Consider the following 10,783-nt stretch of genomic DNA (forward strand, 5'->3'; position numbering starts at 1 on the left):
GCTGCCTGAAACAGATGTTTACAATCTCACACTATTTATAAAATAGGAAGATTTTATAAATGCAAAAAGAAACATACCATGAGTTCAACATTTATTTGACAGCTACTCTGCAGAACAATTTAAAATAAATAAATACATTAGCTTTAAAGAACATTAGCATGAAACATGTAATAGTGAACATGGTTGGTAAGCAAAGATGCTCACACAACAAATCCTTATTATGACCTCATGTGAATGTGCAGAAGGACACTTCTGCCAATAACACTCCCCACTTCACTTAAAAAACAATCAGCATTTATTCATAAAATTAATAAACAGTTATTAGCTTTAGCTCAGTAAAATGTGCAGTCTGTACTCTTAACGGTTTACTTCTGGCTAAGTGTAAAGAAAAACAAACTCATGTAGGGATGAGACTGTAAAGCATGAACGTGTAAAATATGAAACTTTAACTGAGTTTTCAGTTTGGTTACTTCAGCCAGCAGCAGAATTTCTTCCCATGGTTAAAGCTCGTGTGTCAGAAAGTCAAAACTCTCCCTGTATTCAACTGTTTCCCTCAAACTGTCACATCGTTGAATTAAAAGAATCTCACATTTTGTGAGAGAACGACTTCATTTTGAACCCTGCAGGAGAAAATATGCCATCAGCAGAACAGAAGCTAGTCTGCAGTAGAATACAGTGGATTTTCCAGAGAGGCGCTCGGGTCAGAGCCTGCGTCTCCCTGAGGCTCAGGCGAGGTGCTGCTGGGAGAGTCCACGTCTGCTTTTGAACTATTCAGCTCAGATTTGGTGAGTTTGCTCGAGTCGTCTTCAGCCTGAAAAACAAAAACAAAAAACAGAGATTTTATTGTTTTTACTGGAATATTTTTTTATTAATATGTTCATGTTGTTTCCTGAAGCTAGCCTGTTAAACCCCAGGGATCTTTCTCAGGTTCCTGCTTGGAAACAACACGCCCAGAATGAAGAGTATTTCTCTGCAATTACAAACTGTGTGTAGTATTAAAATAAACACTTGTGAGGCTTCATCAGAGCTGTAAATATTACAGCAGATGTTATTGTGTCTGGAAAAATAAGACGATTTTTTTTCCTCGCCCAATTTTCTTTTACTTTTATAACAACTTTCAAAATCTTCTGGCGTACACATTAAACCAGGAATCAACATGAACATGATCTGTGCAAAGACCGATGCTGCAGGGAAACAGAGCAAAGTTACAGAGAGTTTAGTGAAGACAAAGCCAGGGGTTCTGCAGTTTGGCAAACTGTGAGTTGGTTTTGGCTCAGGAGGCGAGATCAGCACGAGTTGATGCAGCTAAATGTGACACATCACAACAGACAGTAGAAGTCAACAATATGAACGACACAAAGGAAAAATGTCCCAGACACAAAACCTTTCCCAGATTACAGTTTTGCTTTGTTCTGTCCAGCGTTTTCCTTACGCTGTGCTCAGGCGTGGCTGCAGTGATCACGCTGTAATCATCGGTGGTTTCAGGCGTGTTGTTGTATTTGGCCAAAGCATAAACTGAACTGATTTCCACAGGAGCGGCTCCTTTCTGTCCGCCCTCGTCTCTGATTTCCTCATACACGGCGTTGTTGGTCTGCAGGAGAAGAAAAAACTTCAAATCCTGTAACGTCAAACTCTGATGATGTCAGAGTTCGTGGAGCTCACCTCTGTGACAGCAGCGTACTCTGTTTCCACAGGATGACCTGAAAAACACATCAGTGAGTTTGAACCAGTGCAGGTGAGGAGAGAGGACAGGTGTGTGTGTCCTGAAAACAACAGGAAGTCAGGTGATGCAGTTAAACATGGCGGCCTGTTACAGCGGCTGCAGTGGCTGTTACACACAACTCAAGACGTCTTAGACACACACTGCCTGCGTGTGTGTTTGTCTCTGTGTGTGTGTGTGTGTCTGTGCATGTGTGTGTGTGAGTGTGTGTCTGTCTGTGTGCTCGTTCATGTGTGCATGTGTGTGTGTGTGCTCGTGCATGTGTGTGTGTGTGTGCGCGTCTGTGCATGTGTGTGTGTGTTTCCTGTTGCCTCACTCTTTGCAGATCTTTTCTTGCAGAATATCAGCACAGACACTGATAAAAGGATGATGATGATGATGATGATGATGATGATGACAGCCACAGTCAGACCCACAGACGGCAAACCATCTGCAGCAGATTCAGAAGACGTTAGTTTACACTCACACCTCCTGATACAATAGATAATCAGTATTTTCTCTGTCATGTTAGTAATATGAGGCCTGTGAGGTGAGTGTTTACCAGTATGAACCTTTACATTCAGACTCAGGGTAAGTTGGAGAGTTGCTTTTGCATTAGTGTTAAACAGTCTCAGTGTTTGGACAACAGCACATCTTTAAGTTTATCTCTGTAGACCACAGCAGTGGATTTTAAACCAAACCATCAACATTTGAGGAAAGTTTTTATTAAATATTTTAAATTAACGAAATTCTTTGATATAAATTCCACAGTGGTCGTGTGCAGATGTGGATCTTTAAAAACCTGTGGACACAGTGGTACCGTCAGATGTTTTCTCGGGCTGCTCAGTGGTGAGTGAAGGTGAGGAGGCTGATTGGACGACTGCTGAAACAGGTCAGAGAGTGAAGTTTGGTTTAGATGTGGTTCTTATTTAAAAGCAGAGAAAAAGCAGCCCGCTCACACACTCAGAGTCACACATCACTGTGTGTCAAAGTGTGTCTCTCACTGCGAGTAAGGATGTTTGTCACATCACATCTTTGACGTCACAGTAGGCAGGTATCATAGCTCAACATGCTGGGTGTATTTTAACCACCCTAATATTCTTCTGTACTATAGCCAACCATTAATATGCGTCCAAACCAGTGCATGAAACCAAGAAACAAACACAAAAGTCCCTCAGAGTGGACACAGACTGCTGTCTTCAAACTTTGTGACCTTTCCCATCTCCTGATGTTGTAGCACTTTAACAAAAAGGACACATCAGTCCTCCTGCAGCCAGTTTGGAAATGAAAAGTCAAAGAACACCTCATTCTTAAAGGTGAGACACCAGCAGCGTCTCATAGATCTGCAGTATCTGACATCTGGGACAAAAGTGTAAAGAAAGATTCTGAAATTCAGATTTTAAAATAGCACCAAGTTTTGATACTGCTGCAGAAAAACTGTCAAATTAGATTTTAGTTCCAGAAAAAGTGCAAATCATTAGCTACAGTAAGATAACATGTCTGTTATCTGAAACGGCAGCAGCTATCAATGACTGAATTAGCAACATTAAAAACATATTTAGGGAAACCTCACCATCTGTGACGTTGATCTCAAAGTCTCTGAATGAACCTTGACCAGCAGCTGGATTCAGAGAACATCTGTACTGTCCTGAGTCAGACTCAGTCAGCTGTGTGATCGTCACATACAGAATTCCTCCTCCTTTATATTTCTCCTCTGACGTTCCTCTAAATCCAATTCTGTATCTGTCTTTGAAATCATCTTCACCATCTGTTTGAAGAAGAACCTCATGCTCTCCACATTCTCCCCTGCAGAGGTACTTTTGTCCTCCAGACTGATCAAAGGAACATCCGACTGTGAGAGAGCTTCCAGTTTCTTTATCAAAGTGTTTCAGCTGATCATCGTTTCCATCCAGCAGTGCTGTTAAAGAGACAAACGATCAGTAGTTACTATCTGTGCTGAAGATGATGCAGTCTGATCACAATAACTCCAGTTTGACCCACAGTTACACTGGGAGCTGCCCAGTTCAACCAGTCTGTGGCTGGAACAGTGAGTTCAACAGTGATTTGAAGTGAATTGTTCAGCTTCAGCCCGACCTCCTCGTGCCATCATCACAACATCATCATAAAACAGTGACACACGCAGACACTCTGCTAGTGTCACTCTGGAGGTTTTACTGTGTTTACTGTACAAAGCAGGATTTAATCTTGTCCATGTAACTTCAGGGTTAATCGTGTTTTTTAATATGAAGCTGGTTCACTTATTACCTGTTTACATCACTGTGCTAATATATATGCTAAGCTAATCTGCTCCAGAGTTATGTTCCAGATCACAGATCACCAGGAAACCACAACCTACTGTCCAATCAGATCGCTGGAACCGAGACCTCTGAGAGCAGATGGTGGTGTTTAATGTCTTTGATGCCTGAAGGAATATTAATTATTAAATACAAATTTATTCCCTGATTCTTTTTTCTACTGCAGTTTTATTGTTTCATAATCAAAGTATCTGATCCTAAAACAAGCAGCTGTTCGATGACCTCACATCAGATTTGCACACAACTCTAACAAGAGGTGCATTTGAAAGAGTAAAAACTAAAACTTTCTTTTAAACATGAATTTAATGAAATGCTGATTATGATCCATCAGATTCTCTGTGTTTTAATGAGCTGAGACACTGATCACTTCAAAAACCTAAACTTTATTAGTCCAGTAGCTCGTTCACAGTCTTACTGATGGCAGCGTTCATTCAGGCCTTTAACACAGTTTACTTTAGTCTGTATTACTGTGTGTGTTTAACCTCTTTATAGTTTTATCTTCCTTCTTAAAATCAGCTGCTCTGATGTCTCCATGTTTCTGATTGGTCAGATGTTGCTCCCGCCTCTTTCATGTGAACACACGGGCAACGAAGGGGTTAACTTAGCGAGCTGGTGAAAAGCTTCATGCTAATGCTGATGTCAGGTTCAGTGAGTCCACACAGGACTGTGGTTTAGGAAACTCAGGCTTTAACCCTGAATGCTTCAGTTCCTGTGCAGGTGATCAGAGGAATCAAAAACCCAACATCATCACTGGAACATGAACCAGGACTCACTGTGCCAACAGAGCAGAGCCTCAAATTTAATCCAGCAACATGAGAATAGTGTGAGGTTAAGAACGCCTCAGTGAATCCTGTGCAATACAAACATGGATCAAACAGATAAATTCTAATTTACACACAAACCTTTGATTTCCATTTTCAGACTCAGAAACTGAACACAGTTTAGTTCATGCTCATGACGTCCAGCTCAACCACAGAAAGCAGATCAGCTGATCACTTAGACGAGACCTCAGATATCATATTAGCCGATCTCATATAGAGCTGTTAGTGTCTCCTGCCCACAACCCTCCACCACAGCGTCTGATGAAATAAATGTGTCTGTCTGCTCTGTTCTGTGCAGCACGATTCACTCACATCATCCTGACATGATGGAGATTATGGCACGAATGTTCTTTTCCATAGTTTATATACATGACTAGAGTTAAAGAAACAGTTCAGTAAAGAGAAGTTTGTTCAGAGAGTCACTGCCTGTGAAAACTGATAAAAAGTTTAAGTAAAAAACTCAGTTTCACAAAACTTTTCTTCAGACTTTCAGAGACAAAGCAGAGAAATCAACATTTCCACAGTTTAGACTGAAACTCACCTTCAGCAACAACAACTTCAAACTGTTTGTATGAAACTGATGATGGAGATTCAGCCACAGCACAGCTGTACTGTCCAGCATCAGACATGATCAGCTGTGTGATGTTCACAGACAAAGCAGGAGCATATTCTACAGTTATATATTCAGTGCTGTATCTGTGACGTTGATGCTTCTCATCTGTTGTATTAATAAGAATGTTTTCTCCTTCACATTCTCCTCTGCAGAATATTTTCCATGTTCCAGCAGAAAACCTGAATTCAGCTGTAAGATTTCCTCCAACGACTCCAAATGAAATGTTTTTGTTGTTGTTGACTTCAGGGTTTCCCTCCTGCAGAGCTGTTGGAAACATGAACCATCAACAGTTACTGTTTGTACTTCCTGTAAGAAGCTGCAGTCTGATCACAGCATCCACACACAGACACACTGAGACTAAAGTCTGAATGTGAAACACTGAGAGCTCAGAGTTTAAACATCATCTTCTGTTTCACTTTTCTCTCCTCATTGATCAGAACAAAGATCCACATTCAGTCCTGTTAGAGCTCTGACACTAAACTGTTTGTGATCAAGAGGAAACTAAAAGCTTAACATCACTGAGTTATTCACACTTTGGTTTTAGGCGATGACTCACAGTTTATATTTGGCTGCAGGATGTGAGGCAGTTTATTCTGTTTCACCTGAGTTATCAGGAACAAAGTGTTTGCAGGCAGATTTTCTTAGTTTAGTCAGATTAAAGTTCAGCCAAGTCGATAAACTCTGAAGGCAGCAGGCTGAGTTTGTTCCCTTTATTTTACTGACTGTCCAGTTTATTCTGAGGAAGTAACAAACACTTGTAATGAGCTGTGTTTGAAACGATGGTTTCACATGTTATCAAGTCCTGAAGTGAGCAGCAACATGTCCATGAATGTCTCACTGTGATGGTTTCTTCTGTCCATACTGGCCACAAACACATCCATGGAATCATGAATAAAAGCAGTTTGAATGGAAGAAGCGTCCATGAAAGTGACTCATAGTGACTCTGATCATCATGTTTAACAACAGAAACATGTTGAAGAAGGAGAGTGACAGAAAGAACAAGTGAATGTACTCACAAAGGAAGAAGCAGCAGATCAGAGTGTGACGGACTTTCATGATGAGGCTCTGATGGTTCACTGCTGCCTCTCTTCTTCTTCACTGGAAACCAGGAACTTGTGATGCCTCACTTCTCTGACTGAAGGAGTCCCTCCTCCAAACACCACAGCACCTCTACACTCCTCCCCTCTGCATCCGTCTGTGAGTCTGCTGCAGGGCTTCCTGCTCATTCATGCACCTCTTTATATTTATCCCTGAAACCAGAATTCACATCACTAATTTAAAATGTGATGATGTGTCCAGCTGATTCTTCCACCTCAGCTAAAATTCATTTAGTCTTCTTCTAATATTAAAACTCTTAAATGATCATAAGTGTCATTGTTATTTATACATATTGTTCTTGAGAATTCACAGCATTTCAGTACCTGCTGACTCTGAGGTTGTAAATCTGTCCGACCTTCATTAAAGATGTAAGTTTTTCCATGAGATCTTTGGAATCTTGTGTTCATATTTTTATTAGATAATTCCTTATTTAATTAACTTAGTTTCATTTTGACTGGACATAATAATGAGACTTAAATATTACATCATAACTAACATGACAGCCAGCACAAAGACCCAGGATAGAGGATCATTCTGGTCCATTTCAAAAAGTTGCATTGAGGCTGTTTTTTGTCTATAACAGCTGCAACAGCTCGACTTCCTGTTGATGCGTCTGAGGTCAGCTCGTGGCAGAAGAGGAAGCTGAACGTCAACACTGACCAAGTTTGACAAACTTATTGCTCAACAGCACTGAGGGAACAGTTAATATCTGTGCTGTTGTTACATGGAGAATTATTTTATTCTCACAATAACAAAGAGGAAACATCTCCACTGACCATGAACTGACTTAACATTCAGAATCTGAGTTTCTTTGGTAAATATGAACTTTAGTGTGTGCAGAGTTGCTGTGGTTGTTCTTGTTAATGAATTTCTTTGAATAAAAATCTTTTTACAGCATTAGTTCTAAACAGTGGGCTGATACTCAATGCAGAAGCAAATAGAGGAAGTTCATATTGCTAAGGTTAAAAATAAGCGGTGCTGAATGCTCGTACGTCACACCATGTAAGGGTGTGAAGTCTATGATGGACGTGCAGTCCGAAAGAAAATCCCCATTTTGTTTTCATGACTGACTCTGAAGTTGTGACACAGAGGAAGAGTTTATTGCAATCATTTCAATACTTAGAATTTAGCCAAGGGGAAGTCTCTATGAGGACAAAAAATGGTCAGGTTTCCTGCTCAGTGGGTCAGGGTTACTGTGGTGCCACTCCTGAGCTGGGTCCAGGGCTCGAGGATGAGCCACCATGAGCCAAAAGTCCTCTTGGACAAATTCACCTCAGAGTAGGTGAGTTTGTGTTGCGATCTAAAAGTAGTTATAAAACTTACTAAAGTAAATACTGAAATACTTACTAAAGACTACACTTATTTAACAGTGTTTTATTTTTGTTTCGAAGCGTAACATGATGACAGTGCATTGTGGTTGGTTAAATAAGAATGTGTTAAGTGGGTCCCATGCAGTGCTGGAGCCGAATCGTGACACACCATGAGCAGACGGCCTAGTTGTTAGAGAACGGCTAATTCAGCTCCCCTCAGAAGATAATGCTAAAGTTGCAGTGACTGTGGAAAATATGACTGACCATGATATCACCCTCTGTGGTCGCACTACACTGGGATGGCTGCACAATGCTGATGCCATCTACATGCCGCAGGTAAAATGTATGGAGGGTGAGCTTTCTAAGACATCAGACAGTAGTGCTTCCACACCCACAGTGCAGTCCAGTCAGACAACACAAACTGAGCCCTGGGACCCACCAGTGGATTTGCGCCATCTGACAAGTGACAAACAGCAGCAGGTAAAACAGATGCTGAGGGAGGAATGCAATGTTTTTGCGAAAGATGACTGAGACATGGGATGCATTAAAGATCTGTACCTGGAGATACTAGCTAAAAGCTAAAAGACAATGGGCCTGTGCAAAAGACATATATGCAATCCCCAGACACCTTTATCAGGAAGTTAAAGCACACATACAGGACTTACTCAATCAGGGCTGGATCCAAAAATCTTGTTCTTCATATTCTTCACCTGTGGTATGTGAGGAAGAAAGATGGTGGCCTTCACATGTGCGTAGACTGTAGGGATCTGAATGATGTCTGACACTGCCCGACAAACATCCCATCCCGAGAATACAAGAGATCCTGGAAAACCTCGGGGGCAACTCCTTGTTCACAGTATTGGACCAGGGGAAGGCTTATCACCAGGGTTTCATGAGTGAGAGCAGCAGACCCTGTACTGCATTTATAACAACATGGGGACTCTATGAGTGGGTGAGGGTCCCATTCAGCCTTACTTATGCCCCAGCAGCATTCCAGCGCTACATGGAGGGATGCCTGGGAGACCTCAGGGATGAAGTGTGTGTCCCATATTTGTATGATGTACTCGTCTTTAGCTCAAGCTTCGAACAACACATCCAAAATGTGAGGAGAGTGCTACTGTCAACTAGGGATAGGTACTGGTATCCGGTGCCATTATGGCACCAGTTCTGACATAAACGGTAGTAACCAGACTGAAATGCAGCGCACATTTCGGTGATTTATTTTGGTGCCTTCCCCCCCTGAGATGTCATACACTTTGGATTCTAGCCAATCATTTTACCTTTCCAAGGATAGTAGGCGGGCCCAGGTACGTAGGTTCTTTTAGAGCAGAGCTACAGATTAAAAATGACCAAGGCGAAGCGGTCAAAATCTGGCTGTACTTCACAGCAAAAGATGCAAACTCAGCAGCAACAAGTGCTTTAAGCTGATACTGTGATACTGTCAAAGGAGGTAACTCCTTGAATCTAATGAAACACCTGGCGACGCATAGCATTTGTTAAAAAGCCGAGAAATGAACCGTATTTGATAGCTTGCTGCCAGACCTCACACCGAGCACATCTACTGCAGGTGTGGTGCCTGTTATCGGATCCGGAGTTAGCAACATCCCCCAAGAACCCGAAGAGGAGAGTCCTGGCCCCTAGCCCTGCCAGTGTAGCAGAAATGATGAGGATGATGATGCAGCAGCCGTTCTTCTCTGCGTGAGTAGCTTAATGTTGTTTGTGTGTAATTTACGTTGAGTAGGCTAACCACGTTATTACATTAATGCATGTAAGGTGAACTAGCAAACATCATCATAGCTACATGCGGCTGTCTTCTTGTTTGATGGCAGATACTCCCTTCACCCTGGCCAAAAAGGCTAAAATGACCAAAGAAAAAGTGGAAAACAGCTGAACATGAGAGGTTTAGGACAAAGTTTGTGTTTTTTCCATTGTTTAAGCACTGCTTCCAGCCAAGAGTGATACCATATATGCCCCATAGCTGCAGAAAAGGCTAACATTGATATCTTTTTACAAAAAAACAGCTGAACATGAGAGGTTTTTGGACAAAGTGTGTGTTCTTCATTCTTTAAGCACCGGTTCGAGCACATGTTCGATACCACATGTGACATGTGTATTATTGTAGGGTTACAATAAAGTACCTTGAGGTTACTGTTGTGATTTATGTACATAAAATCAAATTGAACTGATACCCACTAATGTGTGATCACATTGATGTCATTGATTTATATTTAAGCTATTTTACTTTAAATGTAAGAGATGTTTCTATTTGAAAATGCTCTAAATTAACTAGTTTTAGGTAGAGACCTGGTACCTAGTCTGGGATATTAGATTTTTGTAAATACTTGTTTATGGCTTTAGCAGCATGCTACAGGTAGCATGTTGGATCTCACAACCCCAACACAACCCCAACACTGTAATATTACTGACCTGCTCCACCTTTGTAGTGTGTTGTTTTTGTCACTTATTTTCTGTTATAAAGTGTTTACTTAAATTCAGTGCACATATCAAGATGGAGCTGATTACACTATTGTTTTGGAACATTTGAGATTCATTTTTTTTAGCATTCAGGAGTATTCAAGAACGACAAGCCACGTCTTCCTGTCTAATCATTTCTTATATATATGGCTCCGTTGAAAATTTTAGCATCTCCTAGTGGTTAGCTTGGAAACTGCGACCAAGTGAATTTTTCTGTGGCTTGGCTTGTTCCTTCCTATTGGATGTTTAGAGTGGGGTAATGCAGGAAGCCATTTTTGTATTGGGATTTGCACAATGAGGCATACCAGACGTCTCCCTGTTTAATCCTTCGTCATCCACCTTGTTATGCCATGAAGAAGCTTTGTTTGTAAGTTTGAATTGTGTTTCATCTTGATGAGTAGTGAGTGGTGTATATTTTATTGCTTTTATGCATATTTGGAGAGATTTGTATG

At 41.2% G+C, this 10,783-nt stretch overlaps 1 protein-coding gene across 6 annotated transcripts; it reads right to left on the minus strand.

Annotated features, from left to right (window-relative positions):
* Positions 1 to 24: 24 nt before the first annotated feature.
* Positions 25 to 6,559, minus strand: LOC147305490 (uncharacterized). 6 transcript variants are annotated; one of them, XM_086278295.1, is made up of 8 exons: positions 6,465 to 6,559; positions 5,377 to 5,712; positions 3,273 to 3,617; positions 2,520 to 2,579; positions 2,037 to 2,150; positions 1,663 to 1,700; positions 1,433 to 1,591; positions 25 to 811 (listed from the first exon to the last, which is right to left on the minus strand). In XM_086278295.1, the coding sequence occupies exons 1-8, from the start codon at positions 6,502 to 6,504 to the stop codon at positions 656 to 658; spliced, it is 1,248 nt and encodes a 415-aa protein (XP_086134421.1). In that variant the 5' UTR covers positions 6,505 to 6,559; the 3' UTR covers positions 25 to 655. The 6 variants fall into 6 exon arrangements, with proteins under 6 accessions (XP_086134421.1, XP_086134419.1, XP_086134420.1 ...); XM_086278293.1 differs by having other exon boundaries at positions 26 to 811; positions 2,502 to 2,579; XM_086278294.1 differs by having other exon boundaries at positions 26 to 811; positions 2,520 to 2,582; positions 6,465 to 6,558.
* Positions 6,560 to 10,783: the final 4,224 nt, after the last annotated feature.

Source organism: Aulonocara sp. 'chitande type north' Nkhata Bay, linkage group LG20, assembly GCF_057382095.1.
Source record: "Aulonocara sp. 'chitande type north' Nkhata Bay isolate Kocher_YH1m ecotype deep benthic linkage group LG20, A_spYH_male_GT1.1, whole genome shotgun sequence".
Classification (NCBI taxonomy): Eukaryota; Metazoa; Chordata; class Actinopteri; order Cichliformes; family Cichlidae; genus Aulonocara; species Aulonocara sp. 'chitande type north' Nkhata Bay.